General features: G+C 38.3%; 2 protein-coding genes across 2 annotated transcripts; both read left to right on the forward strand.

The window, feature by feature from the left end:
• Positions 1 to 209: 209 nt before the first annotated feature.
• Positions 210 to 25,231, forward strand: LOC104228891 (uncharacterized). Its single transcript, XM_009781438.2, has 3 exons — positions 210 to 397; positions 1,909 to 2,304; positions 23,948 to 25,231. Coding segments are annotated over exons 1-3 (1,431 nt in total). The 5' UTR covers positions 210 to 396; the 3' UTR covers positions 24,982 to 25,231.
• On the forward strand, positions 8,971 to 20,604 carry LOC104228890 (uncharacterized). Its single transcript, XM_009781437.2, has 3 exons — positions 8,971 to 19,693; positions 19,783 to 19,901; positions 20,000 to 20,604. The coding sequence occupies exons 1-3, from the start codon at positions 18,790 to 18,792 to the stop codon at positions 20,453 to 20,455; spliced, it is 1,479 nt and encodes a 492-aa protein (XP_009779739.2). The 5' UTR covers positions 8,971 to 18,789; the 3' UTR covers positions 20,456 to 20,604.
• Positions 25,232 to 25,771: the final 540 nt, after the last annotated feature.

A 25,771-nucleotide genomic window follows, 5' to 3' on the forward strand; every position in this document is an offset into this window, starting at 1 on the left:
TCTTCATGTCATTTTTTATAATTTGATGCTTACAAGCATTTTTGAAAAGTTTGGTCAAATATAAATTATTGTTCAAAAATACTTTTCAAAATTGATTAGTCAAACAAAAATTGCTTTTCTTAAAATTAGCGGATTTTTCGAGGCTTGGGCAAATATGCTATTAATCACTAACCACTGACAGTCTGACTCAGTTCCTCGGTCCTGTCAGCTAGCATACAAATTCCAGTCCTCTCAACTATTAATCATAACGGGAAAAATAAAAGTAACTCTTTAATTTTGATCATCCGTCTCAACCCAGAAGCTCTATTCTCAATTACTTCTCTTCTTCTCTCTGCTGCTGCAGCAAAAGCCCATTGTGGGTTCCTTTCAATTTGGCCTACAGTTCTCACTATCAACAGTAAGTTTTCCATTAATGTAAACTTTTTCTTAATTTTCTTTAAGCAATTGTAATACACTGCAGGTTCCGTGCATGTTTAGTTCCAAGTAAATTCAAGCTTCACTTTTTTTTTTTAGCCATTTCAACAAGGATTAGAGAAATTAATTAAGAAAAATGAAATCTTTTTTTACCCCATAAAATGAAAGAAAAAGATGTGGAATTTGGGTCAAATTTTAGGAATACAAGGTAGCAAGCCTTGCTAATTTGCTCATGCATTCTATAAGTGACTTCTTGTTTTTTTATTGGTTAGTCTGACTAATTTGAATTGAGAAAAAAAAAATAATTTGGTTTATATAAAAATGTTTCGATATCTAGAAGCTACATATACCATTCAACCGATGCAAAATTATACCAGTAATTAAGCAAATTTTGTTGAGAAATGTATATTTTTAGCCGTTCCCAAAAATAATGGCCGACAAAATATATATATATATTTTTTGGTATATATGCGTATTATATATATATTATACACTTTTGGCTAGTGAATGCAATTAATTTCGGTCAATCAGTTTTGTTCGGGCTACCTTGCACGCACCTCGACTATTCCAACCGGTCGCACCTCTATTATTCCACCCGATTGCACCTCGACTATTCCACCGGGTACTTGCTATCTCTCACCAGCACAAATATCGCTTTAACTCTGGCCATCAAGGCTTAAGCAGATGGGAAGAAATGACGTAGTGTCTTTTGCCTCTTTGGGTACTATTATGCAAATTTTAGACTAAGGTTTTTGGTTAAAGATGAGATGTTTAAGTTTAGCTATTTGAAAGTAAAAGAACACAATTAATTTGGAAATAGTATACATATTTTGGCACCTTTCCAGAAATCTAAGTGCAGAATTTAATGACATGCTGTTAATTGAGCTCCATTTAAAGTGTTAATTGTCCCGAAAACATGTTCAATGTTTGGTTTTATATTTCCTGTATCAAATCTCCCGTCTCTCATTCTTGTTATAACATTCAAATTGTGTAACTTTCTTGATTTTTTTCAATCTTTCTTAAACAGTGGATGAACTTGCTTGGTTCTCACATAACTATAGAGCAGCATATACTGGCGTTTACTATTAATTCTAAGGATAATACTACTTAACAGCTTTTAAGTAGTCATGGTTCTTCTCTCTTGGATAGCTTCTTGATTCTGAAGTTGTTTTTTCAATTGGCAATATGCTGTATTAGAACAACGGGAAGTCCATGATTTTTACTTTACTACATATTCTTCAGCACAGAAAGTTCTCCAGTTTGTATATCAGGATTCTTGACCATAATCTGTGTTGTGCATCTCTTTCAAGTTACAAATGAAGAAGTGAACAGAATCGAGAATTTGACACCTCATTATGCATCAGTAAGAATGTAAAAGATCGTCATACATCAAATAGTTCAAAGTGCTTTCAAAGTCACGTATTATATCCATAGATCTTAGTGCATACTTACGAAGAACATAAAATTAATTCAGCATCTTTAACATGTTCATAGTGGAAGGTGGCGAGAAGATTAACACTTCAGAGGTAAATAATAGCTGCACGATTCCAAAAGAAATGGATGGTTTACATCTCAAGCCTGTTGCATGTTTGGAGTCAGGAGAAGGCTTACCTTATGCTCCTGAAGATTGGCCATATCCAGGCGACATTTGGACTTGGAAAGTTGGAAAAAGAGTCAAAGCTTCAGGATACTTTCAAGATAGATACTTGATTGCTCCAAAAAGGCTTCAAGAAACCCCAAGAAAGAAAATGTGGTTTTTGAGCAAGATATCTCTTAAAGACTATATCAAAACAAACTTCCCTGAAGCTGATATCAATGCTTTTTTCTCATCATTCGTTTGGGAAATTCCAGCTGAATTCAATTCTTTTTTCTCGTCATCTGAGGGCAAAGGTTAGTATGAGAACTATGCAAATTTCTGACGCTTCTTGATGAGATATTGTACAATGTCATGTATGTTTAGGTTTTTCTGTGATATAATATACTGATAGATAAACTCTCTTTCTATGATTACACAGTTCTGTCTCTTGGCCTCTTTCTTTTCATTTTGCCATTTTGGTCACCATATAGGCTCTTTAGACTTGAAAATTGCCAACCGCATTAGCATAATAACTTTATCCGTTACATTCTCTTGTCTAATCATGGTGTAATTACTTAATGTCCAGAGCTGCCTCAAATTGCATTATTATTGTTGCTCTTGATTATCACTGATTACTTGCAGCTGTCTCTTGTTCTTGATTTGATTAGGTTCTATCATAGCGCTTTTCCAAAGCATCTTACCTGCCACATTACTCGTTTTCTTTTGGTGTTAATCTAATGTCGGATTTTTATTGTCACCCTATGCTATTCCTTGTTTGGAGACACCTGAAATCCTTTGCTTTGAAGATTGCAATATCCGGCAATCGGTAATCTTTAACACCTTAGTAGAGGGTAGGACCAGGAATCTTCTTCATATGCTTTGGCTTTCAACTCGGAGCCCTTTTGGTTTAACTAATTAAAAGTAGTTGATAAGCATCAAGTGTGAGAAGCACTTTTAAGTTTTGATTTTATGAATAAGCAGTTATGCGTTTGAATATGAGTCCTACAACTAATAAGAAGCAATTAATGTGTTTGGTAAAAATATAAAAAACATTTTTCCTGAAATGCCCATAAAGTTGTTTACATAAAATATGAAATAAAAGTATCTTTACATGGAAAAAGGATGAATGGTAGAAATGGAATGGAGAGGGAGTTAGTGATTTAATACGGAAATGGCATTTCGACATTATAAAAAATTACTAGGGATAAAATTATAAAAATCTTTGTCAAACCAAAACGTGCTTATTAGTTAAAAAGTCATAAGTTGGGGATAACCAACTTATTGCTTTTGGTTGTTTATGGCAATACTCTTGGGGCTTATAAACCGTGTAAATAAGTCAGAAAGTGCTTACATGCTAATTTTACTAGCTTATAAGCTTAGGACTCATTTGGCGTAGCGAAATGAAAGTAGCTAATAAGCATCAAGTGTTGAAACAAATTTTATAAATAATAATAACGTCTTTGGATAGAAGTGATGAAGCTGATACATAAAGCAGTTGATTGATTGGTATAAAAATGCTTATTTTTTTTTGTTAAAATGACTAATATGTCCTTAAAACTATTTTAAAAAAGTATAAATTCAAAAGTATCCTTATAAGGAGAAGGACGAATGGCGAAAATGGAATTGAGAGACACTCGGACATTTTGTTTTGGGAAAGATATGTCAAGGATTGCAGAATCCATAAGTTGGGGTTGACCAACTTATAATGCAGATAAAATAGTAAAAACCTTGGTCAAACAAAAATGTTTATAAGTTAAAAATCCATAAGTTTATAAACACTCTTGATCAAACCAAAAGTGTTTATAAGTGATCTTTTACTGATTTTGGTTTATAACCACTTTTGGTGTTCATCAAATGCATAGATAAGTAAAACAACGTTGGTAAGCTGGTTGACCATCTTATAATCTTATCCAAATGCCCTGCAGTTGCTCTCTATTAAAGATCATGATTTCTTCGGTGCTAGTCTTGTAAACATGGAGATGCACCCTTGTGTTGTAGATCGTAAGAAGGTTCTTTCTTTTCATGTATTAGTCAAAAATAAATAAAGACCGTCATATCTCTAAAATAAGGTGTCAGAAATAATGAAACGAAAAAAATTATATTATTGATAACTTAAGTGTTTTCACAATAGCTCTATTTTTATACAATGTTTACATAGTACTATATAGCTATTTTTGGATGTGGGATAATATATATTACTAATAACTATTTAACACTCCCTCTTAAGCTTAGCTGGTGCATATAAATCATATGGACTGAGTTTGTTACAGATATAACTAATACGAGGACTAGTGAGGGACTTAGTGAAGGTATCTGCAAGCTGATTATTTGACTTCACAAACTTTGTAACAATATCTCCCGAGAGTCTTTTCTCTGGTGAAGTGACAGTCAATCTCAATGTATTTAGTCCTCTCATTGAAACACCGGATTTGATGCAATATAAAGGGCAACCCGATTATCATGCACAAGTTCCATCTGATTGATTTCACCAAATTTCAATTCCTTGAACAACTGTTTGATCCAAACTAGCTCACGTGTTGCCATAGCTATTGCTCAATATTCTGCTTTTGCGCTAGACCGAGCAACTACATTCTATTTCTTGCTCTTCCATGACACCGAATTACCTCCTACTAAACACAATATTCTGACGTAGAATGTCTATTAGAAGGTGATCCTGCTCAATCAACGTCTATGTATCCCACGATCTGCTCATGACCTTGATCCTCAAACAATAGTACTTTGCCGAGGGCTGATTTTAAATACCAAAGTTTTGAACACCTGCATCCCAATGACTATCACTAGGAGAGTCCATAAAGTGACTTACAATGCTCACGAGAAAGGAAATGTCAGGTCTTGTTACCGTGAGGTAATTTAACTTACCAACCAGCCGCCTATATCTTGCAGGATTGCTAAGAGGCTCCCCTTGTCCTGGCAGAGGTTTAGCATTCGGACCCGTATGAGTGTCAATAGGTCTACGACCCATCATTCCTGTCTCCTCAAGAATGTCTAAGGCATACTTTCGTTGTGAAATAACAATACCTGAGCTAGACTGAGTGACCTTAATACATAGAAAATACTTCAATCTACCCAGATCCTTAGTCTCGAAGTGCTGAAAGAGATGTTGTTTCAAACTAGTGATGTCATCTTGATCATTGCCAGTAATAACGATATCATCAATATAAACCACCAAATGAAAACACAGATTTGAAGCAGAATGCCGATAGAATACAGAGTAATCAGCTTCACTATTAGTCATGCCAAACTCCTGAATAACTATGCTGAATTTACCAAACCAAGCTCGAGGAGAATGTTTTAGGCTATAAAGTGACTGGTGCAATCGACATACAAGGCCACTAGCCTCCCCCTTAGCAACAAAATCAGGTGGTTGCTTCACATAAACTTCATCCTCAAGATCATCGTGAAGAAAAACATTCTTAATGTCCAACTGATAGAGAGACCAATGGCAATAGAAATAGATGGACAAGTGCTATTTTAGCCACAGGAGAGAAACTATCACTGTAATCAAGCCCAAATATCTGAGTATACCATTTGGCAACAAGGCGGGCATTAAAGCGATCAATCGACCAACTTTGACTATATAAACCCAACGACAACCAACAGTAGATTTACTTGAAGGAAGAGGAATAAGTTCCCAAGTACCACTCGCATGTAAAACAAACATCTCGTCAATCATAGCCTGTAGCCATCTTGGATGAGACATTGCTTCACCTGTAGACTTAGGGATAGAAACAGAGGACAAATAAGATACAAAAGTATAATAGGGATGACAGACGATGATAACTTAAATCGATATAATGTGTATTAGAATTAAGTATGGATCGTATACCTTTTCGAAGTGCAATCGGTGGACTAGGAGGAGACAAGTTCGCAGTAGGAGAAGAGTCAGGTGTAGAATGTGAATCAGTTGGGCCTGATGCTATACGCGGACGACGACGATAAGTCAAGAATGGTATTCCTATGGCTGGGGATCTAGGAGGAGCAACACTAGATTCTCAATAGTCGGTATGGATAAGACTTTTGTGACTGAGGATGGATGCTAGGAGGAGCTATGGTAAACTCCTCAAGAGTCTGTATAGTTAAGACCTTAAATATATCAAGGTGGTCAAAAGAGGTAAAGTAAGGTCGAGACTCGAAAAATATGACATCAGCGGATATAAGGTACCTACAAAGATCATGTGAGTAGCAACGATATCCCTTCTGAACTGGAGAATAACCAAGGAAGACATATTTGGGAGCACGAGGATCTAACTTATCTTTCCGGGAGCTAAATTATGGACAAAACATGTGCTCCCAAAAATACGAGGGGAGAAAGAGTATACGGGTGACTGAGGAAACAATATTGAATGCGGAATCTGGATCTGGATGGAAGATGAAAGCATCCGACTAATAAAATAACAAGCCGTGAGAACCACATCGCCCAAAATGCAGCGAAACATGGGACTAAATAAGAAGTGTGCGAGCAGTCTCAGTGAGGTGCATATTCTTTCTCTCAGCTACCCCATTATGCAGAGGGGATGTCTGATGAATAATTTCTTCAGAAGTCATAAATTGTTGAAATTAAGAGGATAAGTATTTCAAGGCATTATCAACAGCGAATGGTGCGACTACATATGCCAAATTGATTTTTTATTTCAGCACAAAAACTCTACAATATAAGAAACAACTCATAACGATCTTTCATTAGTAAAATCCAAGTACATCTTGAGTAATTATCAATAAAACTAACAAAATAACGAAATCCTAAGGTTGAACTGACTCTACTAGTATGTCAGAATGAACTAAAGAAAAAGAGACTTTACACGACTCTTAGCACTAAGCGGAAAGGTGACTCGGGTATGTTTCCCTAGTTGACACGACTCACAATCTAATGTAGATAAACTAGACACTAGACACCATCTTCTGAAGCATGGATAAACTCGGATGCCTAAATGTCTGTGAATTAGGTCGGGAGAATCTGTAACAGATATGTTATGGAGGGATTGAGTGAGTCAAGGTAGTAAAGGCATTGTGATTCACGCCCTGTGCCAATCGTCTGTCCTGTAATGCGATCCTGCATAACAAAAGAATCATCAATAAAATATATACCACAATGGAGGCCACGAGTCAACCGACTAACAGATGTAAGATTAAAAGGACAACCAGGGACATAAAGAACAAAATCTGAAGTGACAGAGGATAGGGGATTAGCTTGTCCAACTCCTTTTGCTTTTGTTTGGACTCTATTTGCTAAGATAACATTGGGAAGAGATTGTGAATAAACAATATTTGACAAAAGAACCTATTGCCTCCATGACTCACGGTCAAAGAGTAGTAGATTGAGAAACACAAGCAAAGGAATTATCAGCAACAGAAGTATCAGTTTGAGCAACATAGGCTATTTGTGGAGGTGTCTGCTTACTTGATCGATACTGAAGAAACTCATTATATTTCCCTCCCGATAAAGAAAATCCCTGGTTACATGCAGTCTCGATTTGAGCAACATGAGTATTTTTAGGTGGTCGACCATGCAAAGAATAACACACATCACGAGTGTGTCCAAGGTTATTACAATAAGAATACTTAGGTCGAGATCTTCCAAAACGGCCTCCTTTTTGTCTATTCTCCATAGTCTGAGATGCTCGATTTTCTACTATATGGGATGCGAGAACAGAGAAATTAGCTGTCTGTGATGAGATCGCTATGTGATTGGGCGCGGTAGCAAGGCAAAGTAATCGAAAGAATAATTCATATCAACTGTAGGAAGAGTCGGACTAGCCAAAATTTGGTCGCGTACTGAATCAAGGTCATTAGGAAGTCCAACGAGTGAAAGAACTAGAAACATCTTCCATTTTGAACACTAGTAGAAACTGACATCACTAGCATCAACTTCTCAAATTCCTCCATGACTCCTTATACTAACCCAAGGAAGTAGACATATCCAATTCCTATTTCTTCAAATTTGTCATCCGCGATATCACATCATAGAAACAAGATTTGTCATTAATGTATAAAGTGCGAGTTTTTTCTCAAACTAAATGACATGTTTGGAATGGACGAAACAAGGGCATCAATTTGGAATCAATATATTGCCATAGGATACTATGTAACTGAGCATCAATCTTCTCCTAAAGTACTTTGCCCGTTTCATCTTCCTCACTAGCCTTTTTGGTTAAGTGATCTTGAACACCTTGACCCTTGTACCACAACTCAACTGAGAAAGCCCAACATAAGTAGTTTGAACTTCCCATTAAGGGTTCTAAAGTAATCATAACACTTAAACTTCCAATTCTCTGTGTTTTTGGAACCAAAAATATCCAACCCTAGAGACATGATAAAATTAAGAGAGAGTTCTAGCAAATATCAACAAAAACAGAAAAAAATCAAAGGATAATCACTGTAACTTGCCGAAAAATTCCAAAATTCTCGGAATCTGTAGGAAATAGTACTGGTGGACTCAGAATCTTCTCACAAGCAACATGTCCTTAAGAAATTTGTCAAAAATTGACCGGAAAGTGCTTCACGCGCCGGCGCATGTGTTAGACGCGCTGCCAGAGTCGAGGTTCTTACCGGCTTGTGGGAGCACGTGGAGGGGGCTTTGCCAGAGAATCTTACTAATGTTTGGTAGCTTGTGATAAGGAACCTTGTGGTAGTGTTGGATTTTGCACAACACTGAGAAAAAGAGAGACAACGCAAAGCAACCCTAAAAGGTCGCCGGAAATTGAAGCACGTCGACTGCTTGTCTGGGTTTTCCTTCCCAGATGTTTTCTCACTGCCGCTCTGATACCATGCGAGAAATAATAACACGAAAAAATTGTATTATTAATAATTGTTTTATAATAGCCCTATTTATATACAATGTTTATATAGTACAATATAGCAATTTTTGGATATGGGCCAATATGTATTACAACTAACTATCTAACATAAGGTTTTATGTGATCATATCTTTTCTGTTATTAGTTGAAAATAAAATAGTGATGATTTTATCTTAGATATAAGGTTATGTCCAAGCTTATACTCTTAATTAAAGACAAGGTTTATAGTGGTTTGAAGAGTTCTAACTGGTTCAGAACTTGCTATCCAATAAATAGGGTAATAGGACCTCAAACTTTGTTTAAGACACTTGAATTGAGTACCATTTTATGAATGGATCCCTTCCTATTCTTCTATCTCATTCCTCCAATTTCTGTATATCCTTCTCCCCTTTTTCCCTTCTCCCTTCTGGTGCTCTATCAATTTTGGTGTGAACTCAAGTTATAATTCATTATGCTACACCCACTACTTATAAAACAACCCATTCGTCTACTGTAATGAAGATTTGAGCTGATTAGCTCTCTAAGAATGTTGGAGGAGAAGATGAACGAGAAGGTTCTAGAGAAGAATCTCCATTGAGAGTAATCTAAGCTAAGATATTTCCAAATCTTAAAACAATACAATGCGTTATGGTCTATATATACACACTACAACTAGCTGCAACTAATTCTCCTAATTCTTCCGTTAACATCTACAGTGCCTAATCCCATAATTAGTTATAACTAACTAACAGCTACTAACAAACTAATCCTTCTGCCTCACATGCTAGTCACGTGCTTGTTCCTTTCCTCACTACTCCCCCTCAAGCTAGGTGGTGCAAATAGATTGAGCACTCCTAGCTTGCTCATTAGGTATTCATATTGTGATCTTCCCAGGGCCTTTGTAAACAAATCTGCTTCTTGATCTTTTAACATCACATACTTGGTTCTGACAATCCCTTGTTGAATTCTCTCCCTGATAAAATGTAGATCTATCTTTATATGCTTTGTACGTTTGTGGAATAATTCCACTGGCAATTCAACCTCTGCACCTTATTCTTTGTACAGTCCTGTTAGCCATAGGATCTCTGAAACTGCAGAAGCCATGCTCCGGTATTCTGCTTCTACTGAGCTTCTCGATATTGTGCATTGCTTCTTTGATCTCCAAGATACTAAAGAATCTCTCAGAATCATCACATATCCTGTTACTGATCTTCTTGAGACTGGCCATCAGCATCACAAAAGGATGTGAGCTTTGTAGACTGTTTTGAGCTCATTAGCAAACCCAATCCTGGAGCACCTCTTTTATATACCTGACAACTCTGACTGCAGCTTCCGTGTGACTTCTTTGGGCAATGCATGAACTGACTTAGTACATGCACTGCATAGCATATTTCTGGCCTTGTCATGGTGAGATACAACAGCTTCCCACCAACCTTTGATATGGTCCTGCATCTGCCAACTTCTCATCTTCTTTCATGTTTATGCGTTGATCATACTCCACAGTAGTGAGTTTCTGATTGCATTCCATTGGTGTAGCTGCTGGTTTTGATCCTGCCAATCCCAGATTAGTGATCAATTTCATTGCAAATTTTCTTTGATTCATCAATATCCCTTCTCTTGACCTTGCTATTTCAATTCCAAGAAAAAACTTCAACTCCCCAAGTCTTTGATTTTAAAGTTACACTGAAATATGGACTTTGCCTCTGAAATTAGACAGTGATCATTCCTGGTTATGAGAAGATCATCCACGTATACCAGAATGATCACTAATTTGTTGCCTTGCTTCTTTGTGAAAAAGAAATAATCAAAGTGGCTCTGCACAAAACCTGAACTGTGCAATGCCTCAGTCAATTTTAGATTCCACTGTCTTGAAGCTTGCTTCAACCCATAAAGGGATTTATGCAGCCTGCTTGAAAATCCCTGAGGTATGCACATGTAGACTTCTTCAATGTAGACTTCTTCAGTGAGGTCTCCTTGAAGAATTGTAAACATCCATTTGGTACAAATTCCAGTTGTTTGCTGCTGCCAAAGCTAGAAGCACTCTCATTGTCACCATCTTGACTATAGGAGAAAAAGTTTCCTTTGGCCGCTAGTTGTGTCCTGTATCTTTCAACCTCTCCATTGGCTCTATACTTTACTTTGAACACCCATTTACACGCAATAGGAACCTTTCTGGCTGGTAAGTCTACTAGTGTCTAAGTTCCATTTTCTTTGAGTGCAGTCAACTCTTGGTCCATTGCTTCAATCCACTTGGGATCTGCTGTTGCTTTCTCATAGCTCACAGGCTCCTTCAAGTCTGTAATTCTGGATAGGTAGGACTTATACTTGGCTGAAACACCAGCATGACTCAAGTAGTCTTGCATTGGATACTTGCAAGGGTGCTTCCCAGCAGAACCTGTCAGTGACCCATTGCATACATAATCTTGCATCCACACAGGCTGTGCCTGATTTCCTGATCTGACCATCTATATTGTTGAGTGTAATTGCATCTGAAAATGACTCTGCCTGTGGCTGTGCATCTTCAAAACCCAGTGAATGTGGTGAGGATGGTGCCTCTGCAGCAGGTGATACTTCTTGAGAGAGTGGTTTTTCATCTATAGGTGCTGTTGCTGTTGGACCATCATCACTGTTAGCAGATGTATCATTACTGCTAGCAGATGAATCAAGCACTCCATCGGGAAAAATCTGCAGCTTTCCTTCCTTTAGCAGCTGAAAAGGGAAGATGTGTTCCATGAATTTGACATCCCTGCTAATAAAGAAAGTGTTAGTTAGGATATTATATAGTCTGTAGCCTTTTTGGGATGATGAGTATCCCATCAGTACAGCCCCAATAGATCTGGCTGCAATTGTCTACTACTCCTACAGCTTTAGCAAAACTAAGGCATCCTATGGTTCTCATGTGCTGTAATGATGGTACTTTCCCATGCAACATCTCATAAGATGATTCTCCTGACAATTTGATAAAGGAAGTCTGTTGATCACATAAACTGAGGCCTGCACACTCTCTCCCCAGAACTTAAGAGGTAGATGACCCTGCAGTCTAATGGCCCTAAGCTACCTCTAATATGTGTCTTTGTTTCCTTTCTACTACCCCATTTTGCTGTGGGGTGTGGACACATGAACTCTGATGGACCAATCCATATGAGTGGAACAAATTGTTGCATTCAAAATTAACAAACTCAGATCCATTGTCATTCTTAAAATTCATTGTTACACTAAATTGAATCTTTATTAAAGCTAGAAATTGTCTCAAGCCTACAACCACATCACTCTTGAGACTTAACAAGTAAATCCATATCATCCTACTGCAGTCATCTACTACAGTAGGGAAAAATTTATGTCCATTGTGAGTTGACACTCTATATGGGCCCCATACATCTACATGAATCAAATCAAAAGGCTATTTGATCTACTTGTACTCTTTGGGAAAGGCAATCTTCCTTGTCTAGCTAAAGGACAGATTGTACAATCCCTTATTCTATCATTACTAGTCTTGAACTTCATGTTTGGAATTTGCTTTACTACTTTGTCTGGAGCATGTCCCAGTCTTCCATGCCATACTCCCAAGTCCTCCTCCTTTATAGAATCATCATGTAAGTGTATAGCTGCAGGCCTGCAGCCTTGGCTTCAACTTTCTGGTGCTGCAGATTGTACAAGCCATCTAGTTCCTTACCAATACCCTTCACTTTCCCACTTCACTTTCCCACTGTAAAGGTCCTGCATGATCCAATAACCAGGATAGAAGGATATGAAGTATCTTAAGTCCCTTGTAAGTTCGGAAATGGACAATAGCTTGTATTCAAATTCTGGAATATAGAGCACATTCTTAATGGTGCCACTTTCACCAATTTTACACAATGCATATTTCTTAGTTCCGGTTAGCTTAATTGAAATCAAGGAGCTGCCTGGAGTGTCACATGGTTGTAGATACAGGGGATGATGATGGTTTATGGTTGTTCCTGTGCTGGTTCCAGTGGACGTTTCTTCTCCAATCACCGTAGCTGACATATTCAAGTAATCTATCTCTTCGTTTTCACGATTTACACGCAAATTGAAAATCGTAAACCCTAGCTCAATCGATTGAGAAAATCCCAATCAATCTGCAACAAAATGACTTTACAGAAATCAGAAATGATAATCGCAGTGAGCATGAATCTATCTCCCGCACTACAAATTGAAAATCGCAAACCCTAGCTCAATCGATTGAGAAAATCCCAATTAATCTGCAACAAAATGACTTTACAGAAATCAGAAGATGATAATTGCAGTGAACATGAATCTATCTCCCGTGCTCTGATACCCTAATGATGATTTGAGATTAGCTCAGTAAGAATGTTAGAGGAGAAAATGAGCGAGAAGGTTCTAAAGAAGAATCTCTATTGAGAGTAATCTGAGCTAAGATATTTCCAAATCTTAAAACAAAATACAATGAGTTATGGTCTATATATACACACTACAACTAGCTGCAACTAATTCTCCTAATTCCTTTGTTAACATCCGTGAGAATGCACGGGAGAAAATCTATTATTGATGTTAATTGTAATACAATGAACCCTATTTATCAGTACGCATAATATATAACCTACTCCTATTACCTATAAGACTAGAACTAATTACATATATATTCACATAGCTATTCTAACACTCTCCCTCAAACTGGTGCATACAAATCATATGTACCAAGTTTGTTACATATATAACTAATACGAGGACCAGTGATGGACTTGGTAAAAATATCTGCAAGCTGATCATTCGACTTCACAAACTTTGTAGTAATATCTCCCGAGAATATCTTTTCTCTGACGAAGTGACAGTCAATCTCAATATGTTTAGTTCTCTCATGGAACACCGGATTCGATGCAATATGAAGGGCAACTTGATTATCACACACAAGTTCCATTTGGCCGATCTCACTAAATTTCAACTCCTTGAGCAGCTGTTTGATCCAAACTAACTCACATGTTGCCATAGCCATTGCTCGATATTCTGCTTCTGCACTATACCGAGCAACGACATTCTGTTTCTTGCTCTTCCAAGACACCAAGTTACCTCCTACTAAAACACAATATCCAGTTGTAGAATGTCTATCAGAAGGTGATCCTGCCCAATCAGCATCTGAGTATCCAACGATCTGTTCATGGCCTCGATCCTCAAACAATAGTCCTTTGCCTGGAGCTGATTTTATATACCGAAGAATGCGGATAACTGCATCCCAATGACTATCACAGGGAGAATTCATAAACTGACTTACAACACTTATAGGAAAGGAAATGTCAGGTGTAGTCACTATGAGGTAATTTAATTTACCAACCAACCGCCTATATATTGCAAGATCGCTAAGCGGCTCCCCCTGCCCTAGCAAAAGTTTAGAATTCAGATTTATAGGAGTGTCAACAGGTCTATAGCCTGTCATTCCTGTCTCCTCAAGAATGTCTAAGGCATACTTCCGTTGTGAGATCACAATACCTGAGCTAGACTGAGTGACCTCAATGCCCAGAAAATACTTTAATCTGCCCAGATCCTTAGTCTAAAAGTGCTGAAAGAGATGTTGCTTCGACTTAGTAATACCATCCTAATCATTACCGGTGATAACAATATCATCAACATAAACCACCACATAAATACAGAGATTTGAAAAGCTTCACTACGAGTTATGCCAAACTCCTGAATAGTTGTGCTGAACTTATCAAACCAGGCTCGAGGAGACTGCTTTAGACCATAGAGGACCGGCGCAACCGACATACACGGCCACTAGACTCTCCCTGAGCAACAAAACCAAGTGGTTGCTCCATATAAACCTTATCCTCAAGGTCACCGTGAAGAAAAACATTCTTAATGTTGAACTAATAGAGAGGCCAATGGTGAACAACAACCATGGATAGAATAAGGCGGACTGATGCTATTTTAGCTACGGGAGAGAAAGTATTACTGTAATCGAGCCCAAATATCTGAGTATACCTTTTGGCAACAAGACGAGCCTTAAGTCGATCAACTTGGCCATCTGGACCAACTTTGACTGCATACACCCAACGACAACCACCGGTCGATTTACCTGAAGGAAGAGGAACAAGCTCCCAAGTACCACTCGTATGTAAAGCAGATATCTCGTCAATCATAGCTTGTCGCCATCCTGGATGAGACAGTGCTTCACCTGTAGACTTAGGGATGGAAACAGAGGACAAAGATGATACAAATGCACAATGGGGTGATGACAGACGATGGTAACTTAAACCGACATAATGGGGATTAGGATTAAGTGTGGTTCGTATACCTCTCCGTGGTGCAATCAGTTGACTAAGAGGAGACAAGTCCGCAGTATTAGTAGGGTCAGGTGCAGGACGTGAATCAGGTGGTCCTGATGCTGGGCTCGGACGACGTTGATAAGTCAGGAGTGGTGGAGCTGCAGAAGATTGAACTGTACTAGGTTGTGGAACTGGAGCTATAGGTGGTGGAGCTGCAACTAGAGCTGTAGGTGGTGGAATTGGAGTTGTAGAGGAAGATGAATGGGAGATAGTGACTGAATCTCCAAAAGATAGAACAGGTAGCACCTCAGAAATATGTAAGTGATTACCTGGACCTGTGAATTATACTTGGGTTTCAAAGAAGGTAACATCAACGGACATAAGGCAGTGTTGGAGGTCAGGAGAAAAGTATCGATATCCCTTTTGCGTTCTCGAGTAACCCAGAAAGATGCACTTAAGAGCACGAGGAGCTAACTTATCTTTTCCTGGAATAAGGTTATGAACAAAACACGTGCTCCCAAAGACATGGGGTGGAAGAGAGAACAAAGGTAAGTGGGGAACCAGGACAGATATTGGAGCTTGATTCTGGATAGCTGAAGATGGCATACGATTAATAAGATAGCAAGATGTAAGAATTGCATCTCCCCAAAAACGCAACGGAGCATGAGATTGTATGAGTAGGGTACGAGCAGTTTCAATGAGATGTCTATTGTTTCTTTCAGCTACCCCATTTTGTCTAAATGGAGTAAGTTGACTTATGGAGACATTTTCAAACAGCTAGCTTTTAGGGAGGATATTGATAGAGTGAAGGAGATGTTATTTGAAGAAGAGCCAACCATTGAAAACAGGATTGTGCTCCAAAAGGCACAAGCTGAATTGAAGATGTATCTCAGCATTGAGGAACAATATTGGAAGCAAAAAGCAGGCATGAATTGGTTTGCTGAACGAGATAGGAACACAAGGTTCTTCCACAATCATGTCAATGGCAAAAGACAGAAGCTGCAACTAAAGAGAATTCAAAACAATGAAGGTGATTGTATTGAAAATCAAGATCACATGGCTGAGGCTGCCGTAGATTTCTTTCAGAAGCAATTCACAAAAGAAGCTGATCCTACATCATTTGCACTTCTCAACAATGTCCCTTTCTATGGTGTCTAATGAGCAGAATGTAGAATGTGGAGCTTTGCAGAATGCCTACTAGGGGTGAAGTTGAAGGGGCAGTATTTGCTTTAAGGGGGGAGAGTGCTAGTGGTCCTGATGGCTTCTCAGGTGTGTTCGTGTTCTTTTAGGAATGCTGGGAAATTGTAGGAGATGATATCTACAAAATGGTGCAGGTTTTTTATTAGGGAAGATCATTGCCTAAATCCATTACACATACCAACCTTGTACTGATTCCTAAAAAGCCTAGGGTTGAGACTTTCTCTGATCTCAGGCCAATAAGTCTGGGTAATTTTATCAACAAGGTGTTCTCTAGGGTGGTGCATGATAGATTGGAAAAGATACTGCCCTCTTTGATATCATCCAATCAATCAGGATTTGTCAAAGGAAGGAGTATCTTTGAAAACATTTTGTTAACACAAGAGATAGTCACAGATATAATACTGAGAGGCAAACATGCTAATGTGGTGATCAAGCTAGACATGGCAAAGGCATATGATAGGGGATCATGGATATATTTGATGTATGTACTAAGGAAGATGGAATTTGCGGAATGCTTCATCAACATGGTATAGAATCTGATTGCTAATAACTGGTATTCAGTGTTAATCAATGGGCAAGCATCAGGATTCTTTCATTCCACAAGGGGAGTCAAGCAGGGAGATCCATTGTCACCAGCCTTATTCATACTCTCAGCGGAGGTGTTGTCTAGATCATTGAATAAGCTGTTTGAGGATAAGAAATTTAAGGGGTTTGGCATGCCTAAGTGGACTGATCCTCTTAACCACTTAGCATATGCTGATGACACTATCATCTTTGCATCTACTGATTCATATTCCTTAGAAAAGATTATGGAAGTCTTGACTAAGTATGAACACACTTCAGGCCAGATGATCAACAAGGCAAAGAGTTCCTTTTATATGCATTCTAATGTAGCTGGATCATTATGGCACACTGTGAGGACTATTACTGGCTTTGCAAGAGGTGAGTTTCCATTCAACTATCTTGGTAGCCCTATTTTCTATACAAGAAGAAGGAAGGACTACTACAATGATCTGATGATGAAGGTGAAGGCAAAGCTACATTCTTGGAAGGGGAAGCTTGTGTCCTATGGGAGAAAAGCTACATTAATATCTAGTGTGTTGCAAAGCATGCCTACATACATCCTTTATGTACTTGATCCACCTAATAATGTGCTTGAACACTTATACAAAACCTTTGCTAGGTTTTTCTGGAGCAATAAGGAAGAAGGCAGGAGTAGACACTGGACAAAATGGCAAAACATATGCCTACCTAAGGAGGAGGGGGTGCAGGTTTTAGATCTTTGGTTGATGTCTCTAAAGCTTTATTTGCTAAATGGTGGTGGAAGTTTAGAACTACCAAGTCTCTATGGACAAACTTCGTGTGGAACAAATATTGTAAAAACGAAATACCTACTGTAGTTCAATTTAGGAGAGGTTCACATGTATGGAGGAAGATGTTGGAAGCAAGGGAAGAAGTGGAATATCAAATACTATGGGAAATGAATTCTACCAACATATGGCATGAGAACTGGACAGGCTTAGGGGCATTATATCATGTTGTTCCACCGGAGTTTCACATTAATGAAGAACTTGAGGAGGTGGCTGAGTTGAGAGAGGGAAATGATTGGAATGGGCAGCCGTTGGAACAAACTTTTCCAATAGATATTGCAGATCACATTAGACAGGAGGTTCTATTTGAAAACAATGATCAATATTGGGATACACCTAAGTGGATGCCTACAGCTTCAGGGAGATTCACAGTAAGTAGTGCATGGCAAATCTTGAGCCATAGAGCACCCATAAATGCTGAATACAAGCTATTGTAGACTAAGGGACTGCCTTTCAAAATATCCTTCTTTTTGTGGAGACTATGGAAAGGTAAAGTCCCTACAGATATCTGTGGAGAAGGAGTGGACACATGGTGGTATCAAAATGTTGGTGTTGTACTCAGCCTCAGGAGGACTCTTTTCAACATTTATTCCTAACAAGTACAACAGCTGATATGGTGTGGAGGACATTTATGCAGGCAGCAGGTATAGTAGAGAATCTAGTCCAGGTTCATCATATTATAAGGGTGTGGTGGAATGAGGATTGTTTGTCCAAAACTCAAGCCTTTGTTCCAGGGTTCCGGCAGTGATAACATGAGAGCTTTGGAAGAGGAGAAACACTATGAAATATGGAGGTACAGTGTCTTGTAGCAGGGTGATCCATGAAGTGAACAAGTCACTGCATAATCTAGCAAAGGTAAGATATCCCTGGTTTCCACATATTCCATTACTATAGCCAGACATGATCAGATTTTTTGAAGGGTATAAACCATATGTTGTGACCAAGAGAGTGGCTTGGCAGTCACCTTATGAAAGATGGTTCAAATGTAATACTGATGGTGCATCAAGGGGCAATCTAGGACCAAGTTCTTATGGCTTTTGTGTGCGGAATAGTGAAGGAGATTTGGTGTTTGCTAGGGCAGAGCAGATAGAAGATACAACTAATATTGTGGCAGAAGCTAAGGCAATTGTTGAAGGACTAGCATTTTGTGTTAATCAACAGCTGCATCCTCTAATAACACTGACCACATCAAAATGTTCACCTTGTTTCAGAATACCATCGAAAAGATTGGTCCAAGCAAAGTTGTTCAAGTGGTCACTGATAATGCAAGTGAAAATAAGAAAGCAGGTGGCATGATTGAAGGAGCGTACAAGAATGTCTATTGGACTCCATGTGGGGCTCATTGTATCAACTTGATGTTCGGGGACATTTTCAGGGAAAAACCCTTCTCTACAGTTTTTGGCCAGGGCGTTATGTTACATTCTTATATTTCTCAGCGGCCCTTGTTATTGAATATGATGAGAAGATTCACCATGCAAAAAAATTTGGTGAAACCGGGCAAGACAAGGTTCGCCACTGCTTTCTTGACTCTGCATAGTATCCACTGTCAAAAAAACAATTTGAGAAAGATGGTCACTTCAGAGGAATGGAGCAAGAGTAAATTTGCAAAGGAAAGTGCGGGGAAAGAGGTTGCACGCATTATTCTTTCTTATTCTTTTTGGAATAATGTCCTTCATGCTCTTAAAATTGGTGGCCCTTTGGTTAAAGTTCTCCGTTTGGTGGATGGGGAGCAAAAACCATCAATGGGCTACCTCTATGAAGCTATGGATAGGGCCAAGGAGACTATTCAAGCATCATTCAGTGATGAGCAGAAATATGCAAAGGTCTTTCAGATCATTGATGCAAGATGGGATGAGCAACTTCATAGACCTTTGCATGCAGCTGGACTTATTCTGAACCCATCACTCTTTTATGAGCAGCATGAGAAGAATTCATTGGCTAAAGAAGTGTGGACAGGATTCCATCAGGTTGTTATCAAGTTGAACCCAGATGAAGACTTGCAAGAAAAGATAGTAGATCAGCTTGCTATTTACAAGGCAGCTGAAGGACTTTTTAAGCTCCGACTTGCTATTAAACAAAGAACGACGAAGTCGCCAGGTGACCAAGTGTTTCTATATTTTATAGCTCTAACTTCAATGTATTCTTTATACTTATTAACTCTTGAACATTTTTTTTGACTTCTATAGTTGAATGGTGGGACCAATATGGTGTAGAGACTCCGGAGCTACAGGCTTTCGCCATCAAAGTTCTAAGTTTAACTTGTAGCTCATCTGGATGTGAAAGGAACTGGAGTGTTTTTGAACACGTGAGAAATAAAAAGAATTATTTCGTATTTTGAGATAAAGTAAATTATATCTCAATTGTCCAAACTCCTACTAATTAGTTGACACATCTTTTTTGCAGATTCATACAAAGAAAAGGAATCGACTAACCTTGAAGCGCCTCCATAATCTAGTGTTCATAAAATACAATAGAGCATTGAGGCGTCGCTACAACCACCGCAATATAATTGATCCAATTCTTTTGGACAATATTGATGAGGCTAATGAGTGGCTAACCGGAGTCCCCGAAAATTGCGAAGGTGAAGAAGTATTTGAAGGCGACTCCGATTTCACTTGGGGTGATGTTGCGGTTGGTAGTGGAGTTGGGGAAGATCCTTATGGTTTAAGGAGATATACTCCAAGTTCAAGCTCTATTAGGAAGGGAAAAAGTGTGGCTACTACAAGTCGATCCCTATCCCTAATTGATGAAGATGAAAGTGATCATGAAGAGGAGGGGGAAGAAGAAGATGACGAGCAATATGAAGATAATAGAGAAATTCAAGATTTTGACAATCTTGAAGAAGAAGAAGAAGAGTAAAAGAATAAGATGTTGATTCTAGTAATTTAGTAGCTTTGATTTTGCTTGTCCTATGGTTTGAGGATGGTTTGTGGTACCTAGTACCTACTTTTAAGTATTTAAATTGAAGTTTTTGATTATTTATAATTTTACATTATGTTTTTTAAGAATTGCGCTTCACTTTAATAAAGCGTGCGCTTCGCTTTGCGCTTCGCTTTTGAAGCGAAGCGAGCCCTTGTCGCTTTTTTGCGCTTCGCGCTCTCAAAAACACTGCTCTAATTGTAGAGACCGATTCCCTGGTAATGAAAAGGATCATAGAAGGTGAATGGGAAACACCATGTAGTATAGGAAAGGAGGTGAAAAGGATCAAGGGGATGAAGGAGAGTTTCAATGTGATCTTCCAACATGTTCTAAGAGAGGGCAACACACTGGCGAATTATTTAACTAACATAGCTTTTTGTTTTGCAGGTACAATTAACTTTAACTCATTCTCTGAATTGCCAAGTGCAGGGAGGAGATTACTCAACCTTGACAAGGCTCATATCCCTAATCTTAAGGTGAGGATAGCAAAGAGGGGGAGGGGGAGGAGGAGGAGGAGGGAGCCCTAGTCGGCTCTTTAGAATTTCTGTTGCTGCTGGTTGTGTGTTTTAATAAAAGAACACTGAACACCTTTCTTTCTTAACTAAATAGGTTGGCAGGTGTTTAAAACAGAGAAGCGCTCGCTTCGTTCGCCTCGCTTCGCTTCATCGCTTCTCGCTTTTTAGTGGGAAGCGCACGCTTTTGTCTACCTGAGTCGCTTCATATAGCAGTAGCGGTAATGGGGTCGCCTCGCTTTGCTTCTCGCTTTAAGCAAGGAGGCGACCGCTTTTCATAACCCTGGCAAGGCAATAGCACAAATCCTTGTCAAATGGATGAATGCTGCACTAGAGGACAACACTTGGGAGGATCTCCAAGATTTCAAGCTCAAGTTTCCACTTTTTAATCCTTGAGGACAAGGATTGTCTTGGGGGGGTGGGTGGGGGGGGGGTAATTATACGTATTTGTATGTAATAATCACAGTTAGGGGAAGTAATCATATTTAAATCCATAGTTAAATGCTGAAGAGTGGTCGAGTAGTAGTTAAAACTGTTAGTTGAAGTTAGTTGAATGTTGTTAAGAGTGGCACATGTGGGTCATGTGACTTCCAGAAGTTAGTTATAACTAACTAACTACATATCACATGGATTCCACCCATATAGCTCACAAAACTCTCCTGTTGTACTCAGCTATTGTTATGAAGATTAATAACATTCTCTCTTTTCTCCTCTCAAATCGATCGAGCTTCATTGAGCTCTTGGAACCACTGATGAAGAGTAGTTCTTCTCGTTACTCTTTAGGTGTTTCTTTCTCTTTACAATTCCAGAAGTTCTAGTGTGTATCAAACTCTACAGATTATTCATTCAAGTGAGTGATTTTCCTTTAGGTAATCAAGGTTCTTTCTTGTTTCTTGATATCTTAGGTTCTTTATTGGTACTCTATCGGAAGTGTTGTGTGTGTATAAATTTCATTGCCATTAGTTGCTCAATTTTGGTTGAAGATTCTTAATCTTGCATTCTAGGTTTAGTTCTTGCCCGTTCTTGAATTCTTGTTCTTGTCCTAGTGTTATTCTTTATCTGGCCTTTCCAATCTGCCTTGTTCTTTCTTTATTCTCTTATTTATTCTGTGTTCTTTTGAGTTTCATCTAGTTTAGGGTTTGATTAAGTGTCTCTTTCAATTCCTGATCATGTACTTGATGTCTTTTTGCAAGTTCTTGAGTCTTTATGCAATCTGATTGTATCTTCTTGTATTCTTTTTCTTAGTTTTTATTCTTTCTTGGCTAAGGTTATTCTTGTTGTTTTCTCCTCTTTTTGGCCGTGCAACCTCCTAGGTTCTCTTTAATCTTTTTCTTGAATTAAAAATTCAAGTGAGTTAATACACTGCCCAATCTCCGTGCGCCATCAAAATAGGAATTTCTCCTCTCTTATTCTTCTTTCATTTTCTGTTTCTCTCTATCATTCTCCCCTTTCTCCCTTTTGGTACTATAACACCTCGAGGTGTCATCAATTTTAAGAGTCTACTTTTTATTCTACTTCCACTCAGTGGCTAAGCTAGGAATACATAGTTATATACAAGTTGACTAAAAAAATACTAGATTGTCACACCTTGGATTTTGAATCTGTTACCTAACAACTTGTTTCGATGGGTGTTATGTGTCATTTCATAATGTATCATATTGTATTGTATTATATTGTACTGTATTGTTTTGATGAATGTAATGTTTGGATAGATTGTATTATTTGTCGTCGTTTCATGTTATTATAGATCAGCAATATGAAGAATAAACTTACAATATTGCAAAGAAAAGTATGATATTAGGTAGAATTATTATATAAAAAGGTAAGATAGAGGATAAAATAAGATTATTTAATAATAAGGAATGACAAGATGAGAGAAAAAAATAAGATAATGATGCGACCACACCAAAATCGGCCGTTACATAAAATGATGGTTTTTGTTGTTACGTAACGACAGATTTAACAACACGATAGAATAAAATTTAAGTAATAATTAAAACAAATATTGTATTTAAAGTAACAATACAATACAGTATGTAACAACTCCAAACAAGCTATAAAGTAATTTTTTAACCCCCTTTGCCACTATACTCAAGCGTACTCTTATGTTAAGGGGGTTCAACCATTTATATATAACAAAAAAATTCACTTCTTCCCTATTTACACAATATAATATTCCGGCGAAGGCAATTCAGTTGAACCCTCGTACCAACACCTAGCTACACCCCTGCTTCCACCTCATGGGATTACTTTACTCTAAAGGTCATGAGATATTATTAGTACCAATCTGAAAGATAATAAGGCAGTTTATGATCCGGAATCCTGGCACCATGTAAATGGCCTTAGATCTGGCTTAGGTTGCTTAATATAATTATTCCTTTAACATCGGCAGTCTTCATTCCTGCTGAATCGGCCTTTCTATTTTACTCACAAGTTGGCATGTACCTTAATTCCAATAGATTTGCTCAATTAGTGCTGTCTGTTAATAGCCTTGTTATAAGGTGGCAACTTGCTGCAAGTCATTCTACACATGACAGCGATGAAAAGTTACCTGACTGTATGTTCGTAGCTGTTAATGATGTTGATTTTTAAAACTTTTAAGCTAGGTATAAGTCATTTTGAAAAGTATTTAGGTCACATTAGTCATGCGTTAGAACCCAACTGAAGATAGCCTTTGTGAAGTTTACAGCCTTGGTCTTTACTTTGTCATGATACTAACCACAAGGATTCAGTTCCAATTTCTAGCCGTTTATTAGGACCAGAAAAAGCTGATATCCATGATGCCTGTTTATTTACTTGATAATATTTGTTTTTACTCTTTAGCTGTTTTTAAACTCTTTTTGCGGAACATGTTGAGGCACATATTGACGTAGTTATTATTCCTTAACATTTTTTTTGCACACTTCACATTCATCTGCAGCAGAAGCTAAGCCGCAATCTCAATCAACTCATCCTGGAAAGGCCTGTAAAACTGGTCAAGGAGGAGGAACTTCTTCGCGGAAAAGGAAGTCCAATCTGAAGCAGCAAGGACGGTATTTATGGAAGAAAGTTCATTCTAACATGGTTAATACTGAAGTCCCCGATGCACTCCTAATTAAGGAAGAAAACATAGAAAACAATGAAGCACCAAAAGAACCAGAAAGTTCATTGTTGGAGAGTGTTCCAGCATCTGATGACTATGCAACAACCATCACTCTAGCCTGCCAACAGGAACCATCAAGTTCTCTCAAGGAATTTCCTGTTGAAGTAGCTCCAGAGGATTTCGATAATTACATTAATTCACTTGATGACATTCTACTTTTGCCTCTTCACCAAAGTCCAAGCATTAGCTTTGGCTCTTGGAGAGAAAAAGAAATGACTGAAGCTCGAAAGAAACTTGTTAACCTCCTAAATATTGGTTTTCCTGCTTTATTTACCTCTGAAAAAATTACCGAAATCACAACCTTGTCTTTGGAGCTCCAAAATGATCCTAACCTCAGTGCTAGAGAGCTTTCAATGCTAAAGCTAATCCAAGAAATCCCATTGGCCAGCAATTACTTCCTGAAAGCTAAGCTATTAGCTAAGCAAGCTGACAAATTCTTTGCTGACCTCGAGGCTAAAGTGACTCATGTTTCTACGCTAAGGGATGAATACCATGCGTCAAAGCAAGAAATAGCTCTACTTGAGGTTGAAGACGTGTCTACTTCCTCAGCTATAAAGGAAATTGATGAAAAGATTGCCATCTTGCAATCACGTCGAGCTGCATTATCTAAGGTTGCTGACAGAACTAACAAGAAGATAGCTGAAGCAAAAACAAAGCAAAGAATGGTCATGGACAATCTTCCAAAGATAGTTGATGAAATTCAGGTGGCTAACTCCCAAAGCTCAGAATGGAAGCTCAAGAAACAGAAATCAGCAGAGAAGGAAGTCGAGATATTGACCAAATTTGCTCCACTCAAGGGATTCTCCATCTAATTTAACTTTCTGTTGTACTTGCCTTCATGTTGATTCTATCTGTATCTGTCTTTATATTTGTGATTTCAAGCCTGAGGAAATTGATTTAACCTTCATTGCCATCTAGGATTTTCTGTAGGTTATCTAGTTTCCATGAATTTCTAGTCCAAAAAGGAAGAAAGAAGACAATCTCTGCTTCTCTATATGATGTGTCTGGGTATTTCCTATGTAGAACTCTTTCGCTGTAATATCTTGGATAAACCTTCTGCTATTTTCATCAGAAGTGTTTAGGACAGGTTAACTAGCCAGAAGTGAATGGCAACTGACTTGCAATTAAAAATGCCAATATGAGATATGGACTAAATAAAGGTAGAAAGCCAGTGGAAATGGGAAAGAGGCTATGGGTTTCCTTTTGCCTCCAAGAAAGTGTACATTGTCCTATACGTGTTTTGTTCTAAAACCCTGGTGTATTCTCATAACCTATCCTATCATGTTTTGCTCTAAAAACTTTGGGATTTTTTCCATCTTTAGTAAAATTAGGATTTTTCTCCTAACCTTTCTGTATACGGTGGAAATTGGGGCTACCCGATTTCGTCCTTTGATGGAAAAAGAGATACCACGTCGAAAGGCCAGGACATCGAGTTCGGGGTCGAAGCTTTTTTCCAAGATCGAGGTCGACATCACTAACCGAGGTCAGAAGAGGGCATACTTCAAGATGATGCCGGTATAGTTTAGTAACGGAAAGAGCGAGATACCCGCAACGGATCGAAGATCATGGCGTTAATTTCAGAATGGATTGGTCCTCGGTGGT

The sequence above is a fragment of the Nicotiana sylvestris genome, chromosome 1 (genome assembly GCF_000393655.2).
Source record: "Nicotiana sylvestris chromosome 1, ASM39365v2, whole genome shotgun sequence".
Lineage (NCBI taxonomy): Eukaryota > Viridiplantae > Streptophyta > Magnoliopsida > Solanales > Solanaceae > Nicotiana > Nicotiana sylvestris.

Excerpts from the sequence above, each read along its gene's own strand:
- LOC104228891 (XM_009781438.2), top strand. Across the intron at positions 2,305-23,947 it reads CTCGTCATCTGAGGGCAAAG|CAGAAGCTAAGCCGCAATCT; the intron begins GTTAGTATGAGA and ends ATTCATCTGCAG.
- LOC104228890 (XM_009781437.2), top strand. The coding sequence starts at position 18,790 with ATGTTCACCTTGTTTCAGAATACCATCGAAAAGATTGGTCCAAGCAAA. Across the intron at positions 19,694-19,782 it reads AAGAACGACGAAGTCGCCAG|TTGAATGGTGGGACCAATAT; the intron begins GTGACCAAGTGT and ends TGACTTCTATAG. Across the intron at positions 19,902-19,999 it reads ACTGGAGTGTTTTTGAACAC|ATTCATACAAAGAAAAGGAA; the intron begins GTGAGAAATAAA and ends TCTTTTTTGCAG.